The sequence below is a fragment of the Danio rerio genome, chromosome 4, assembly GCF_049306965.1.
Source record: "Danio rerio strain Tuebingen ecotype United States chromosome 4, GRCz12tu, whole genome shotgun sequence".
NCBI classification, from domain to species: Eukaryota; Metazoa; Chordata; class Actinopteri; order Cypriniformes; family Danionidae; genus Danio; species Danio rerio.
Genome location: NC_133179.1, coordinates 62823938 through 62842179, shown reverse-complemented (window position 1 = coordinate 62842179; position 18242 = coordinate 62823938). Strand labels below are relative to the sequence as shown.

At 35.7% G+C, this 18242-nt stretch overlaps 2 protein-coding genes across 3 annotated transcripts in view; one reads left to right on the top strand and one right to left on the bottom strand.

The window, feature by feature from the left end:
• Window positions 1-18242, bottom strand: part of LOC141381809 (uncharacterized) — a 705874-nt gene that overhangs the window by 237186 nt on the left and 450446 nt on the right. The window lies entirely within an intron of this gene.
• Window positions 10101-16675, top strand: LOC137487276 (uncharacterized). Of its 2 annotated transcripts, XM_068220090.2 has the most exons (3): window positions 10101-10140; window positions 10492-10641; window positions 15088-16675. In XM_068220090.2, the coding sequence occupies exons 2-3, from the start codon at window positions 10557-10559 to the stop codon at window positions 16149-16151; spliced, it is 1149 nt and encodes a 382-aa protein (XP_068076191.1). In that variant the 5' UTR covers window positions 10101-10140; window positions 10492-10556; the 3' UTR covers window positions 16152-16675. The 2 variants fall into 2 exon arrangements, with proteins under 2 accessions (XP_068076191.1, XP_073804810.1); XM_073948709.1 differs by lacking the exons at window positions 10101-10140; window positions 10492-10641 and adding an exon at window positions 14907-14993.

The following is an 18242-nucleotide window of genomic DNA, read 5'->3' as shown; positions in this document are numbered from 1 at the left end:
AACAGCCGGTGTCTGAATTCACTTATTTGTGGTCATTCCCTCTGTCTAGTGGACTAAACTAATTGACTAATTTAAGGGCCAGGTGAATGAGGGTGTGGCGAGATTTCAGACACTCTGATTAGTTTCTCAAACACAAGGGTTTTCTACAAACGTAGATGCATGTTACTCTGTGTGACAAGGAGGCAAATCAGCTTCTAATGCTGATCTAACTCTAGAATTTTAACACTTTACTCTGAATTACCTCAACACTTGAAATTTAACACCGATGAATTTGCTGTGTAGGGCTGCTCGATTTTGGGAAAAATCATAATCACGATTATTTTGGTCATAATTGTAATCAAGATTATTCATAACCATTGCCAGTTAGTCAAAATTATTAGCGCTCCTGAGATTTATTTTTTTATATATAAATATTTCCCAAATTATGTTTAACAGAGCAAGAAAATTTAACAGTATTTCCTATAATATTTTTTCTTCTATTTGTTTTATTTTAGCTAGAATAAAGAAAGGTTTAAATATTTTGAAACCAATTTAAGGTCAATATTATTAGCCCCCTTAAGCAATAAATATTTTTGATTGTCTGCAGAATAAACTACCGTTATAATGACTTGCCTTATTACTCTAATTAAGCCTTTGAACTGCACTTTAATCTGAATGGTTGTATTTTGAAAAATATCTAGTAAAATGTTATGTGCTGTCATTATAGCAAAGAAATCAGTAATTAGAAATGAGATGTCAAAACTATTATGTTCAGAAATAAGTTAATAAAATATTCTTTCCATGAAACAGAAATTGGGCAGGAAAAGGTTTGTTAATATTCAAGAGGGCTAATAATTCTGACTTCAACTGTATACATGCAGTTATTTTCCACCCTGCAAAGGAAAGAGAAATAAATACAATAGAATAAAAATATGAAACAAACTGTGCTTTAAGCATCTTCACTGTAAGAAAAACACTTTAGCTACAGCAGTCCTTCAGTCAAGAGCAGCGAGGGTTTTCTCGTTATGTTTGTTTAATAATGATAAAAACAGGCGGCAGAAGGATTTTAGCGCGGTGTATCTTTAATGGTTTCTCTTTCACGTCTTTTGATCCTCAACTCGTTTGTTTATTACACAAATGAGGGTTAATGTAAATAATCACTAAACACCGCGTTTTGACACCTATTTGACCATTAAAGCGCTCACGTTAAGATGACTAGATGTCTGCGCTCCTCTGCTCGTCTCAGTGTATGAATGAGAGTGAATGCTGACCGGCCGCACGCTTCTGACTGCGTGATCGTGCTGCACACACACATAAGCTCTTTCGCGCTTTTAAGAGCAACACGTGTACAACTGGAACGTGGCAAAATATGATGCAATAATTATTTATCTCGATTAATGCTTTTTTATAATCGTTTGAAACCGAAATCTAAATCGGATTTTCGATTAATTGCAAAGCCCTTTATAATAGTGGAGCATTTTTATGCCTTTTTCTACCTCAATACTTATCCTCTCCCGCGCCCCTCCTGTAGGTTGGGAACCACTGGCCTAATGGATAAGGCATCAGCCTCCGGAGCTGGGGATTGTGGGTTCAAGTCCCTCCTGGGTTTTTCTTGAAGGTCTCACTTCTACTTGGGAGCAATGTTTGGTGGATGAAACACAGTAGCTGTGAAAACCTTCTTGAGATTTGTTTGCTTGTCATTAACTTCCTTCATTGTCCTGGAATCATACTCCTAGAGCAATGAGCCCTTTAGGAGCACTCTGCAGTGCCACAAAAAATTTTTGTGAAACTGGTCCAATCTACTTTTTGTTCATGCTGTTTTTGTTACGTGTGTCAGCAACTCCCTGGATTCATATTACAGTTCACAGGTAGTTTAAAGCGGCTCTGTGGCCTAATGGATAAGGCACCAGAATTCAAAGCTGGGGATTGTGGGTGCAAGTTCTACCTCGGTTGTCTTTGATGCAGTCCTTTTTAAGTTGGCTGTGCAGCACAATCCAGTGTGACCTTCAAAAAGCTAGGTTCATACCCTTAGGTCAAAAAGACATGACAATGGAAAACTCTTCAGAGAAGCTGTTTTGTCATTAGGTGTACACACCAGATCGTCTGAATGCAATATGGTATAGGGATCCTAAAGTGCTGTTTTCTGAGTTACAAGAAATTCCTGAGCCATACAACAGATATGGCAAATGCTAGTAGTGTCCTGAGGGATAAGGAATCAGCCTTCGAAGCTGGGGATTGTGGGTTAAAGTCCAATTTTGTTGTGTTTGTTGGGTTATATATAAATTGTGTGGAAAAAATGCTGACTTGTCTCCTCAAAGCTTAGGTGTGATGATCTGAGGTCAATAGTTAGCTTCAAATTCTCAGACTTGCTGCACACATCAATTAAGGTTCATCCAATCTTGCTCAAATCTCACTGTCACGTTAAAAACCTAAAAGGTTCTGCTAAGCTCTGGTAATGTAGATCTTGACTTCAAGTACCCCATGGCTTTCAACTAACGGTCTCATGTTAGGTGGATGGTGATCAAATGCAAACAAGAAAATAGCTGCTGAAAAGTTGTGATTTCATGTTAATGAGAGTGGCCTTGACTGGAATTTGAAACTCAAGACTAATCACACCATACCCCAGGACCAATGAGACACGAATGTGGATGATAGCTCAAAGAAAATGTTTGTCCATTAGTTGCACACATCTTATTTGACGGAATGCATACTGTCATTCAGATCCTAAAGTGCAGCTTTCCATGCGTTGGCATCTTGTTGAGTCCTTGAAGGTCTCACTTCAAGTTGGGAGCAATGTTTGTTGGATGAAACACAGTAGCTGAGAAAACCTTCTTGACATGTGTTTGCATGCCATTAACTTCCTTCATTGTCATCCTTATTACCTGTTATGAATAAAAGGGTAATGAGATACCTAACGCGAATGGCCATTTTGAATCCTGCATGGTGCCTACAGAGAAGAGACTGTGTAAAAACACAAAAAAGGTGCTTACATATAAAGGTGGTGCGTTGATCAAGATCCATAAGCAAATCTAACAACCGAATCATTGCCGCTACTTTTTTGTCTGTATAATTGTACATGTTAGACTAATTCAGATCAGAAATCCACTAAATGTTCATTAACTAAAGTCACAGCAAAAGCTGCTACAATCAACACACAAACACCAAAGCATCACTGCGATTTCTGTAACAGACATAGGGATCGTCTGGGATTTGAACCCGGGACCTCTCGCAACCAAAGAGAGAATCATACCCCTACACCGAAAACCCCTTTCAGAGCACTCTGCAGTACACACCAGATCGTCTGAATGCAATATGTACAAACACAAAAATGGTGCTTACAAATGAAGCTGGTGCATTGTTCAAGATCCATAAACAAATCTAACAACTGAATTATTGCCGCTGATGTTTTTGTTATGTGCGTCAGCAACTCCATGTATGCATATTACAGTCCCCAGCCAGTGAAAAAGGCCCAGTGGTGTAATGGATAAGGCATCAGCCTTCGAAGCTGTGGATTGTGGGTTCGAGTCCCACCTGGGTTGTCTTTGATGCAGTTCCTTTTAAGTTGGCTGTGCAGCATAATCCAGTGTGACCTTCAAAAAGCTAGGTTCATACCCTTAGATCAAAAAGACATGACAATAGAAAACTCTTCAGAGAAGCTGCTTTGTCATTAGGTGTACACACCAGATTGTCTGAAAGCGTTAGAGATCCTAAAGTGTATGTATGGTGGATGAAACACAGTAGCTGTGAAAATCTTCTTGAGATGTGTTTGTGTGTCATTAACTTCCTTCATTGTCATCCATATTTCCTGTTATGACTAAAAGGGTACTCTGTGCTTACATATAAAGCTGGTGGGATTTTCAAGATCTATAAACAAATCTAAAAACCGATTTACATTTACATTTACATTTAGTCATTTAGCAGACGCTTTTATCCAAAGCGACTTACAAATGAGGACAAGGAAGCAATTTACACAACCAAGAGCAACAATGAATAAGTACTAAAGGCAAGTTTCAGGTCTGTAAAGTCTAAGAAGGGAAGTGTTAGTAGTTTTTTTTTTTTTTTTTTTTTTTTTTTTGTACAATTAGTGTGATATTCAAAGAGGCAATTGCAGCTTAGGAAGTGAAGTGGAGACTAAATAGTTGAGTTTTTAGTCGTTTCTTGAAAATAGCGAGTGACTCTGCTGTTCTGATGCAGTTAGGGAGTTCATTCCACCAACTGGGCAGATTGAGCGTGAGCGATTCATTGCAACTGCTTTTTTTGTCCGTATAATTGCACATGATAGACTGATTTACAGTAGGTGCGAGTTCAATGTGGCTCTTACCGCCATGGCATATAACGCCGCCGCTTTAAATGGACAAGCACGAGTTTTTAATGTATGACCGCAGTCTGTGAATATGCTGCCAGGGGGCACAAAGGGATGCGAACGGACAGAAGCCTAGACAGCAGCTGTAAATATGCTTTTGTTCTTATAAATGAAGATGAAACGATAAAACAAAGCATTAAAATTCCTTCATTAATCATTAAACATTTGTTAACATGCTTTATTATCATTGTAAACGTGTTAAGTGCAATGAGGATTCATTTTGTAAAGTAGAATTGAAGAAAAAAAGACAACTAAAATAAAAGCACAAACATTCAGAACAAATAAGTAGGCCTAAATAAATAAATACAGCAGTCTTTTAGCCTTAATAGAAAATAAAAAATAAAAAGAGATGTTGTTTGCTATTTTGATAGGACTAGGACAGTCATTTAATAAGCTTTTTCATTTATATTTTCATTTACGTTTTTACTTACATTTTCGTTGTTGATTACATTTTACTATCTTATTTTATGTCTCAGTTAAATTACATAATAACAAACAGAGAATGAAAAATAAACAAATAACGAAAATAAGCCTAAATTAATATTTATTTAAAGAAATTGCAGCGAAACACTGAGAAACGGTCCGGCGCATGGTCTAAAGAGCTTAAGTTGAATGCTGCTTCATCAAAAGCATAAAAATAAATTGACCTACATCAGATCAGATCACTAAAAGTATAAAAAATTATTTTGCCGCAGGACATAAATTAAGTCCCGCAAGTTTATTTTTAATTATTTAGTTTTTTGTTTAGTTCAGTTTTTTTCCGAAACGTCAATGTTCTCATTTAAAGTATAATTGTTGTTTTGTTTGGTTTCTTACTTGTAGTAATGGCTCAGCATCTTTTGTATTTTAATTTCAATTTCAGTTACTTTGCGTGTGAAATATAATTCGCACATAACCGCGTAAAAAGAAGAAAAAGCTGTCAAAAGTTAGAGCTAATTCATCCAAATTAGCCATATTAAAATACAGCATGTATGTTAATACAGGCAGAGTGTGAATAAACTCAGGGTACGACTAAGATATGCGCTTTCCTTTTAAGGCAAGATTTGCGGTGAACCAAGAAGAGGTTTTACCAATCTGGTAAAAATCAATTTTACCAATGAGGTTTTGTCAATCATCATGCGCATGAGTCGATATGTTGCCTTTTTATAGCCTACACGCTATTATGGTGTATAATAATGTTGTGGTTTTTTTTTTTTTTTGCATGGTAAAGGACAATGCACAGTATATTATTGATGTAAACTTAGACTAAAACTTACCATTCATAAATGTGTAAGAATTCAAGCATGAAATAGCACTTTTTTTAAACTATTACTTTTGCGTATAATCGGAAAAAACAGTCATTTTTTTATTCTGTTTTTAAAGAGAAAAAAAGCAAAATACAAAAATAACAGAATGTTATCCTCTAAAAAGTCTCTAAAACTGAATACTCGGGGATTGTAAGGTTAACACATTGCTTAAAGGGCACATAGTTTACCCCTTTTACCCCAGAAAGCACTTTTTGGTACTCTCTGGCCCATAAAATCTAATCTCATTACGGCCTAGGCACTGCTTGGATTCAAACCCAGGAACTCTTGTTTACTAGACAGGCGCTTTAACCAGCTAAGCCACAGCGTCAGACAGGGGCCTAAAAAAAAATTTAAAAAATTAAAAACCTTAAGCGGTAGCGCTGCATGTGTGAATGTCTTGAAATATTAAAGTCCAATTGGTTAGGCATTACCACACTATGCTTTATAAAGCCATCGTCCAAAGCCCTCTTGAACGAGCAGCGTTCTTAAGAATTTGAGTTTTTTAAGAAACCGACTGCTAAACAGCTTGCTGCGTAAACACTTGTAAATCTTAAGAAGAAGCAACTGTACATTAGGCACTGCTGGGATTTTAACCCAGAAAGTCCTGTTTACTAGACAGGCACTATGACCAGCTAAGCCACAGCACCAATGGTGAAAAGAGGCAAGACGTTTTTGCACAAAGAGATTAAAAAAAGACTGCAAGTCTTAAAACAGCAACCAAAGAGGTTGCTATTTATTGATTAGCAAACCATGTTATGTCATACCTGTCAACACTGGGATGTAAAAATATGGGACAACAATTAGCTTTAAAAAGAAGACATAGCAAACATTAGAAAATATTAACAATAATATAAAATATTTTGCCAATTAAAATCTATGGTCTATACAGAAAATAAATCAAGTTATAAAATCCCATTTATTTTTACTGTATTTAAATATTGATTAGCATTACTACAGTTATTTAGTGAAGAGCAGCAATGTCTTATTTTGTTTTTTGATAACAGAGGTGTCACTGTAATGCCGAGTTCAGACTGCGTTATTTTAGCCCCGATTTTGGCTCGCCGACAGGTTTTGAGAAATCGCCGACAAATGCCTGAAATCACAGGCAAATCGCCGCTCGTGCACGTGAGTGACAATTACACAGTATGAACTATCAAAGACGCGATCTGAGAGAATCGCCGATGAGTCGCCGATGCCTGTGAGATATTTGGCATGCTAAATATCTGGAGCTGTCGGCGATTCAAATCATGCCGTGTGAATTGAGTTTTGACTGAAAATAACATCAGCCATCGCCTACAGCCAATGAGAGAGCAGCTTTCACTTGTGTGTGCGTGTGTGTATACCTGCTGCAGGCCAGCGGGAGGCTGGGGGAGAAGTTAAAAGCTCTCTTTTTCGGTTTATTTGGACCCACGAAATGGAGGAAAAACTAGTGGAGGTTTGACAGGACTCAGGAGCAACCGTGTCTGTTTGACGTTTCATACAGAAAGAAATTAGTTTATTATCAACGTTGAGGAGAAATGGCTAAATCCCTTTAAACCCAGGTGAGCAAACATGTACATGCTCTACCCTATTAAAGGCTTCTTTCTCATTATGTAGTTAATAACAAAAGATATACTACGTGTTTTTGGCTGAGACGTAGTTTGGACGAAGTTGTCAGCGATTCTTCCTATAGTAAAGTCATGCAATGTGAATGTCCCAGTCGCCGATCAATCTTGCAGTGTAAACAAAGCAGCGACGAAACGCTAGCCCAGATAGTCAAACAGTGTGAAAACATCTGTGACACGACTACTTTGAAAATCATGCAGTCTGAACTCGGCATAAGAATGCACAGATCTATAGGCTAATGAAAGCATTCGATTAGTTTAGTAACTGTTTGTGCTCATTTAAGAAAAAATAAAGTTGTGTTTTTAAAAATAATACAAGCAGAACAAACATGTTTACATATTATTAAATGTATGTGTCTGTTTAAACACACATAAATCCCCAAAGTATGCTAAGCTTACGCTCATCTTTAAATTGCATGTACAGAAGCGGATCTGGGAACAGTATATCACACAGAGCACGTCCAGTAGTCAGACTGCATGCATACACCGATTCAGGGGTTGCGTCGATCGACGCACAGCTTTAACAGGAAAAAAGTGAATGCAGACATTTTTATTAACATGCTTTCAAGCCAAAATAAAGCGAAAGCACAATTCTCTTGCACAGCTCTTGTAACTTATATCACATTTGAGATCGGCTCTGTTTTGACAGTACTTTCACTATTCATAGAAAGTTTAAACATACAGGGCAACTACGAGGAAATACTTAAACTTGATGATAGCTGGGAAAACCGGAGAGTTGACAAGTATGTGTCTAGCTAATTAATGGCTTAATCAATCACGGATACAGTAAAATAATCATCTTTGTTGTAACATTACCTCTGTCTTTGTCGCGTTTTTCCTCCTCTTCTTGTGTTTTTTTTTTTTGCCACCCCTGCGCACTAGACTGTTTGAGAGGGTTTGGGACGTTTTGACATATTGAGCATGTTGACCCATCAAAAAAAAATGAACACCGTAGCAGGTACAGTCTAATTATTCAGAGGGGGCGTCTTAGGCGAGTAGGTTTTATTATTATTATACTACTACTACTTAGTAGGCTATGCACTATGCAGTTATATTAATGTGGGCTTATTCTTTTCTGAATTCATACCAACTTGTTTTAGGCATAGTGGAAGTTACTTTTTTTTCTTCTCCCATTTCTGGCGCCCCCCTGGCCGTACTGCGCCCGTAGCAATTGCCTATACTGCCTATGCCACGGGTCGACCCTGCTGTGATTGATAATGTGACATTAGAATTTAACAACTCATTCTTAAAGCCAAATTGCTTAATTTGTGAACTTTTTGTACTTGGGGTTTAGTTGCACTGAAACATGATCTTATGTCTATTTTCTTATGTCATTTTATCCAATACATAAAACTGCCAGGAAAGTTTCTTTATACTGTAGCACATTTTATACACAATGGTAATTCAAAGTGCTTTACATAAAGAATGCAAAACTATTATTAAAATAATCACAAAAATAATCACAAAGAATTAAAAAAATGTTAACATTTTAATTTTAAATTAATTGATTCACTTAACAACAGAATAGAAATTGATTATACAAAAATACAGTGGGGTTAGTTTGGACGTAGCACAGTGCTCATTAAGCAAATACACCGCTAGACAAAATGCTTATTGTGGTCCTTAATGTAAAGTTAACATTATGCCAAGTCTTCACAAATGAAACAACACATGGGAAACGGCTTTAGCTTAAGTAGCTAATACTTAATTATACCTAATACTTAATAACTAAGTAACTAATGCAGCAGATTTACGCCTGTTCTTCTAATATGATTTTGCTATTTAGAGTTTGCAAATAACACTTTTTATGAAATTATGTTATTAAGGGGAAAGTCCGAATGTGCGAATATAAAACCAAATTTACTTCTATAAAAACATGGGAGAAATGTATCAATAATTCATGATGACTGCAACAGTAAGTGGAAAAAAATGTAAAGAAAAAAAACTTTTGCTAAATTATGTTCCTGCTTTTGGAAATATTATTTTTACCCTTTATACAACATAGTACTATATTATTCTCAGTAACCGAGGGTTATTGTTTGAATAAAGTAACAGAAAAGTGTGTAATAAGTGTTTTAATGAAACGTTTTACTCAATTTCTTTTTGTTAATTAAAAGTTGCGCACAATTTTGCCCCAGCCTATGTCAGTGAAGTGAACTTATTAGACTTTATTTAGCTTGTAGACCGTTAAGATCACCAGTTGATGACCAGTTTTTGTCTGTCCCTCGGTCTCGCTGCAAATCAAAAGGTGATAGAGCTTTCTGTGATAGAGGTAAAGTTGGTTTTTCACACATTCGTTCATTTAGAAGTCTCTGTATTGTTTACCATGTTACTTTGACTATTAGATTGGAATGAGCATGCAAGTGTGGCTTGAAAACAACATTGACACTGTTTATTTGATTGTGAACAATGTACTTTGATAGTCATTTGCTGCTAATATGATTTTACTATTTAGAGTTTGCAAATAATACTTATATAAAAAAATAATATTATTAAGGGGAAAGTCAGAATGTGCTATTATAAACCAACTTTACCTCTAAGGCTCTGGAACAGTCTCCCTCTGAACATTGGGATTGCTACATCATTGGATACTTTTAAATCTAACTTAAAGACTTATTTTTACTCTCTTTCCTTTGAGTGACAAATGCATGTTATTTTTTATTTGTATTTTAGTATTATTTTTAAACATACATTTTTTGTATTTTTAATACTAGTTTTTTAGTTTTATTGTGTAGTTTATTTTATTGTAAAGTACTTTGGATCAACCACGGTTGTGTAAAATTGTGCTCTATAAATAAAGTTTGCCCTGCCTAGAGTGGCAAAAAAGCTAAACAAAAGACTTTTATTTTGGCGTGAGGTGACGTCATCAAGCGGCGCCGCTACAGCGCGGTGATTCAACTGGAGAAAGGTTTGCTTAAAAAGTTTTACAGATATAACCCGATTTAAAGTTAAAGTACTAAAGTTTTAGGGTTTTTATACGATGCTAAATTATGTTAATGCTGTTGGAAATATTATTTTAACCCTTTATACAACGTAGAACTATTTTATTCTCAGTAATCGAGGGCTATTGTTTGACTAAAGTAACAGAAAAGTGTGTGATAAGTGTTTTAATGAAACGTTTTACCAGATTTATTTTTGTTAATTACTCTGATTAAAATAAACTGTTGAAGCAAGTGTTGAAGAGAATTTATTTTATTTCTGTTCATTGTTTTATAAATTTTCAACAGGACATTTTTATTGCTTTATTCATTTTAAACAGGATAAAGTGTCCAAACACAAAGAAAAACTCCTGCTGAAGCGACTGATCTCCACACTGTTATAAAGATGGCGTTTATTAAAGACGAGAGTGAAGATGTGAAGATTGAAGAAACATTCACAGTCAAACAGGAAGATCTGCAGGAACAAACAGGTTGGTTTTCATTCTCAAAGAAAAACTCAGTCATTTGATCCTCATTCAGATATATTTTAATAAGAATACTAAATTAATCCATTTTGCAACCCTGAGTGTACTGTCTAGTTCTCCTAAATGCACATAAGCACTCATTGAAAGACAGAAATGAGTTTCTTTCATTACTTGTTCTCGTGTCTTTTGTCATTATTTTATGTATTATTAGTCTCCCATTTTCTGTACCTTCTTAAGGTTATTGCTTTTCTTGTTCTCCTGCTGTTTGTGAAGCGTCCTTGAGCACCGGCGCTTTATAAAATAAATTAAAAAAGTTAAACTGAGCTGATGATATTTGACCCTACAGTATTCTCAGTGATAGTGTTGGCTTAGTACTTTCCATTTGCATACATCACGTTGATCACAATTCCCCTATTTTCATCAACTTCTTTATGAGTTTAAACTTGTTTCTAGTAGTTGTTACTAGTTCTCACAGATAATATCTGAGTTAGAAGTACATCATTATTACAATAACTAATTACTAGGGCTATTGTGTTTAAACAGGGTTTCCGCTGCGTCATAAAATGTCTTAAGATCCAAAATCAAACAAAAAATTTAAAATCTTTAGCTAGAAATATCTAAAATACATATAAAAAATTATTTATTTATTTATTATTGTGTTTATATATATATATATATATATATATATATATATATATATATATATATATATATATATATATATATTTTTATTTTTTAATGGGGCAAATAAAAATCTTTTCCATCTAGACCATTGGAAAAATTCTTTAGCTTTATCCCTTTATGGGTCTAAAATTTCATTCATAATGGTCTTAAAAATGTCATAAAAAGAAACCTGCAGAAACCCTGGTTTACAGTTTGTCAAATGATGTGGATGCCCCCAATATTAAATATGCTAAATGAAATGGACTCTACAATAATTGTTATAAAACATTGTACAGTATTCTAAGCTATAAGATGTTGCTGTGGGATGACGTGAGACAAAACAAACTAAATATAGTGGAACAATAACATTTAGCATTGCACTGACTAGTGTGAAGTTCGTCAGTATTGACCAAATTCTTCATGTACCAGCAGGCGTCGCCATTGGAATCTTTTTGCTTGAGACTTTTTTTTTAAAGAATTTATTTTTAGATCCTTAAAACAGGGTTATTCTGCTTAGGTATGGAACGATAACCGTTTTCAAGGTATACCACAGTACGACAGTATATAAAAGGTTTTTTTTTTTACATTTTGTTATAAGTTTTTCAGGACAACAGTATCTCCAGCAAAAAATATATCCAAAGATGCCATTTCTTTTGTAAAGAAATTTTTGAAACGAATGATTCATTTGAATGATTCAGCCTGATATGTTTACTGCCCCATAATACTTTCTCCCCCGGTTTCACAAACAAGGTTTAAGGTTAGTCAAGATTAAATTGCATGTTTGAGTGGTCTCAACTCAAAATAACTTTCCGTGAGATAAAATACATCAGTGAATTTTTTTTCTCCAGGTGCACACCAGTAATATATTTTACTAAGGCCATTTTTATAAATTTGGCTTAAATAGCCTAATTTAACTAAGGACTAATCCCAGCTTAATCAAAGCCCTGTTTGTGAAACTGAGCCTCAAAGTTTCTTAAAAGAAAATATATTGTGTTCAAAGGGAAAAAGTTCTTGTTTTTTTACCCAGAGATTAAAAAGAATACATTTTAGAGCAGTAATCACAATACAATGAAACTGTGATATTTATATCCAAGCTTATCATACCGTCAGAATCTTATACTGGCCCATGTCTAATGCTGCTTGATGTTGCAAAGTCGTATTTTCTCATTTTATTATTTTTCTTTGTATGAATAGTCATGAACACATTTGTTTGTAGAGCAAGTAGCCATTTATTATTCCAGGTCATTTCTCCAATAGGCAACTAAATTGGAGGTTCTAAAACAATAGCATATAAGATCAGGTCACTACTATGGCCCCATTTACACTAATGCGTTTGCATTCATCAAATTTGCTTAAACCATGTGTTCTTAAGTATGGCTTTATTTCACAAGGATTCTGACAAAGCAACGTGAAGCAGGCGCTGTACAAAATTTGCGCTTAAGGAGGAAACACATCAAACTTAATAAATCATTTGAGCGCACATGGAATCATCTTAAAGGCAGACGAATGCAGATGTCTTGGACAGCTCGCGACATTATCTGGCACTTTCACTGAGTACATTTATATGGACACCAATACTCCCATTTTAATATGATTGATACTCTTCTTAAGAGTCTACCATGTAAACAGTTGTTTTTAAAAAAAAATTTATTACCTTAATGGAACACCGAGTCACGAAATGCGGAGGTTTTTCTTTCCGTTCGGTATGGGGTATCAATTTCTATTACAGCAAAAGTCTAAAGATTAAAAATGAAACGTACTAAATTAGATGTAATGCTGGAAAGCCTGGTAATGCAGCATTAATTTTTTTCATTAATTATTTTATACTGAAACGTTCCTTCTAAAAGTGCTTCCTTGGTCTTATGCATATTTCTTTGCATGACTACAACAGGAAGTATAACAGCAACTGCGTTAATTTTTTAAAAACATTTTATATATATATCAAATTAATGGCATGAGTTAACCCTCTAATTTTGACAGCACTTTAAATAAACAAATGTTTTCAAAGGGCAACAAATGTTTTTAAATAGAAAGCAGCAATTTGCAGCAGTTTCGAGAGCAAATAACAAATCCCACTGCTTGTGTGTGCACGGCTCTTTGTGGCCATTATTTTAAACTTATTGTGCTGACGTTAAGTAAATTTTGAATGTTACAGTATACCTCCAATGCATTAAGACTTTTCCTTGCAAGCTACAATTTGCAGTGAGCGTGTATTCTCTCTCTTGCGCACAAGCAAATATTTCAATGTATTGTGACAAATATTTAACTTAACGTTAATAGGCCTAAATAATGACCTATATTTTAAAATCTGCAGTTTCCTGTCAGCCCTCTTTCTTGCTTTGTTTCAAGCCGTACTTTTTGATTGTTTAAATTATTATATATTTGAACTTATATTTGAATCAAATGCTATTCACTCGCTGTGAACATTGTGGTGTCTTGTTTCAGAGCTCTTTCATTCATCGTAGTTGCCAAGGTAGCATACAACAAAATCATAATGATGCATCTGTGATCGACCTTCAGGGTTTCATGACAGTAACGTGCACGAGTAGTTATCTAGATTATTTCAGCTGAACTCAGATTTGTTACATCAAATGATCTTCAACTTGCTGTTATGGAACCAATTAAAGTGTGGACATTTAGTTCGGCTCACTAAAGTCAAGTTTTTGACTTTAATTCCCGCTTTTTTAAACCACTTTTATGAAACAGCCCCTAGGGGTTATAAAATAATCCTGGGTGTTCATTAACAGACGTTTCACATTGGTAAACCCTGGGGTAACGCTTTTATTTGTATATTTACATTGTCCCTGTTCCCGATTAGACAAACAGCAGGTAACCTTTTAAATGGCATTTCTGCTTCTTGTCGAGTATATAAAATGTCACCATATAGGTCTTCAGCTAAGCCTTCGGACATGCTCAAAGGCAAGAAAACTGAGACAAAAGTACAAATGAATGAAAACAAGTAGCAAAGTTTGTCATCTTGCCATATTCTCATCACTACAGTTTAAAGCAAATGTGGCATTAAGCATTTGCATAAGTTCATTCATTCATTCTCCTTTAGCTTAGTCTCTTTATTCATTAGGGGTCACCACAGCGGAATGAACCACCAACTTATCCAGCATATGTTTTAAACAGCGGAGGCCCTTCCAGCTGCAACCCAGTAGAGGGAAACATTTGCATAAGTTATATACAATAATGCAAACTCACAAATATAAGCTGAATTATCCGTAATTGCTATGAACATGCAGGATTTGTCTCAACCAGGTCTTCCAAGCAAGTTAAAAATGTTGAGTGGAAGATACACATGAGGGAACACAACAGGAGTAATCTAGACCGAGTGCATTTGATCATTTGCATTTAAAGTCACAGGCACAAAAAGAGCTGGGTTTTCCTCTGACCCCCCAAAATGAAATTTTCTGCAAGGTATATGATCTGATTTTGAGCTGAAACCCCAGACCCATTCTGGAAACATTAAAGACTTTCTTTACATCCTGTAAAAAAAGGTTCATAATAGGAACCCTTTAAAGGGATAGTTAACGCAGAAATGAAAATAGCCTCACCATTTACTCTCCCTCGTGTGGCTTTAAATCTTTGAGTTTCTTGATTCTGCTGAACACAAAAGAAGATATTGTGAAAAACATGCTGGCTTACTTTGTGTTCCAGAAGAAAGGAAATATTTAAAAGACGCAGAGTAAATGGTGAGGTCATTTTAATTTTTGGGGTAAACATCCATTTCATGCTTGTCGCTTTGTGCCTTCATACTAAAGTTCACTTTTCTTTTTTCTTTTTTAGACCTGATAGTGCTGAAAGAAGAGACTCAATGCAATAAAATGGAAGAGCAACACCAAGAAATAACAGCTGATGAAAAACCCACACTGACTGAAAAGACTTCATCACTCGGAAGACCTCGGAAATCCAAAACTGAGTGTAATTTTAGCAGTAAACAGCGTAGAAAGAGTTTCATTCAAAAGCGTAACCTTGGTGTTCACAGGAGAGTTCACACTAGGGAGAAACCTTACACTTGCGAACAGTGTGGAAAGAGTTTTGGTAAAAAGAGAAGCTTAAAGACCCACATGAGAATTCACACTGGAGAGAGGCCGTACACATGTCAACAGTGTGGAAAGAGTTTTAAGCAAATTGGCACCCTTAAAGGCCACATGAGAATTCACACTGGAGAGAGGCCGTACACATGCCAACAATGTGGAAAGAGTTTTAAGCAAAGTGCCACCCTTAAAGGCCACATGAGAAGTCACACTGGAGATAGGCCGTACACATGCCAACAGTGTGGACAAAGCTTCTATTATGCAGGAAACTTTGCAGCGCACAAGAGGATTCACACTGGAGAAAAGCCCTACACATGCCAACAGTGTGGAAAGAGTTTTAAGCAAAGTGGCACCCTTAAAGGCCACATGAGAATTCACAATGGAGGAAAAACACAGTGTGGGAAAAGTTTTGCTCAAAAACAAAAGCTTGACACCCACATGACGATCCACACTGGAGAGAAACCTTACAGATGCACAGAGTGTGGTAAAAGTTTCACATGTAAAAGCTCACTCATTAACCACATGAAAACTCACACCAGAGAGAAGCTGTTTGCATGTAATCAGTGTGGAAAGAGCTTCACATGTAAAGCTAACCTCATGAACCACATGGATGGTCACTCTGGAATCATAGTGTTCATATGTGATCAGTGTGAAAAGAGTCTCACACGCAAAGACTACATTAAGCAACACATGAAGACTCACTCAAGAGAGGATTGTTTTAGATGCAGTGAGTGTGGAAAGAGCTTTAAACAAAAAATATACCTCAGCGCTCACATGAAGCTTCACAATGCAGAGCAGAGTCCTCAACATTGAGACCTTGTCCACACAAACACGAGTATATTGAAAACAGCAGCTTTTTCCATGTAGTTTGGCTGTTCGTTGACATGAAGTTTATTTATAAACTACTTTCGAGAGGATCACATGCTTATTATTGTTCACGACTGGTCCAGCATTAGCTAAAACATGATTCACCAATCAGATGATTCCTGACTCACTATAAATGACAAGAGATTCTTACCTCTGTTATGTTCGTCATTATCTTTTAGACTCCCTAAAGCCCTGTTCAGACTACACAATGCCATTTGTCAGTTACGACAGATGAGATTTGTTTCAGAATATGAGATTTTGACTTGATCAAATCTTGATGTGTTGTGGGTAACAAATGAAGACTTTGGTTTTAAAACACTACACATTTATTTTGATGGACTCATCTCAGAAAAGAGAAAAAAGTTTTCTTCATGAAGACAATTGAACTTTCTATAGACAACTGCTCGCCTTTAAATATACGTTCATGTGAAAACTCCACCATTACTACAAATAAATCATTGTATGGGAAACCCAGTGTCTCTATTGTGAATGAGAACATCAGTGATTTGTTTGCTTACATGCTAATTTCAGTACTCAAATGCAAATCTAAATGTATTTACGTGCATTTCTTTAGTTTTTTAAGGGATAAAACAAAAAAAAAATTCATCTTATTAAAAAAATATCAGGCAGAATATTCCCAGAATTCTGATAAGTAGCCCAAACTGTGAACAAATGTAAATTTGAACTACTGCTCACATGTCCATGCAGATCAACTGATAAGCGTTTACACAAGCCACGGTCAAAACAAATGCAGAATCAAAACTTTTAAAAATCCTGAATCAATATTGGAGTTAGTTTTGCATGCTGGAGGAAGGACGACACCATGGCTGAAGTACAAGTTATGTGACTATTTACAGTTTCATAAGGGACCTTTTTCAGCATCGATAATGTAGATTTTTATTTAGTTTAACAACAAAACATCAGTAAAAAGCGCTATTCCGCTTAGCCTGCTTTACCTAGCTGAAGTTGTTTTTTTATTTACATTGCTTTATTTTTGAACAATGACAACCTGTATGGTCCCTATAATGTTCACCATAGGCAAAACAATAAGCATACAGTAGCGGCTTTAGGACAAAGTGTTTGAGAGAGTGAGTCAGATGAGAGACTGATGACAAGTTTTGCTTGCTAACTACATGACTGAAAACATTTATTCATTCATTCATTTTCTTGTCGGCTTAGTCCCTTTATTAATCCGGGGTCGCCACAGCGGAATGAACCACCAACTTATCCAGTAAGGTTTTTACAAAGCTACAACCCATCTCTGGGAAATTACTAAAAACATGCTAGATATAATACAGTTTTTGTTCAGAATTGTAGTATTATAAAGTTCAACTGGCAAATGACATGATTTAGTGGGTCTCCGTCATCTTTAATGAGCGTGTTCGCGATTTCAGGTGGTGTGGCTTTGGATGACATGGGAGGGATCATATTTGAAAGATATTATGCTTACTAGTTCCCTTTAAAGGGCACCTATGATGCAAATTCACCTTTGGAAGCTGTTTAGACAGAAGTTCATTGTTGCAATAAGGCTTAAATGTTTTCCACCACAAATACATCAAATAACCTTGTTATTTTGACTCTCGGCTTCATCTGTCTCATCATGTCTGTCTCTGTACTGTTTATCCGAACATGACGCAGTAAAAGTAGACATGCATGTAGGAACGATGGGTTGGGAGAACCAGCTCATTTGCATATTAAGGCAATAAAAAAGATGCTAGAATGTCAACTTACCCAAGAATGTTTATCTTCAGCAGGCTGTAATACATAATTTGAGGGGTATTTTGAGCTGAAACTTAGTGAATATAAGTAATTCGAATAATTAATATTAATGGATATCAAACATTGGACGATTCAGTACATTAATAAATTACCACCGTGAAAGTGGCACCATAACAGCGCTGTTGTGGTCCAGTGGTAAGCACATCACGCTATGAAGCTGTCCGACCCAGGTTTGAATCTCACCTGACTAGATATTATTATTATTTTTTTAATGCAATGTAAACAAAACATGTTAGACAAATTACTATTAAAATGATT

Coding starts and splice junctions, on each gene's coding strand:
- LOC137487276 (XM_068220090.2), top strand. CDS start 10,557: ATGGCGTTTATTAAAGACGAGAGTGAAGATGTGAAGATTGAAGAAACA. Junction 10,642..15,087: donor AGATCTGCAGGAACAAACAG/GTTGGTTTTCAT, acceptor TTTCTTTTTTAG/ACCTGATAGTGCTGAAAGAA.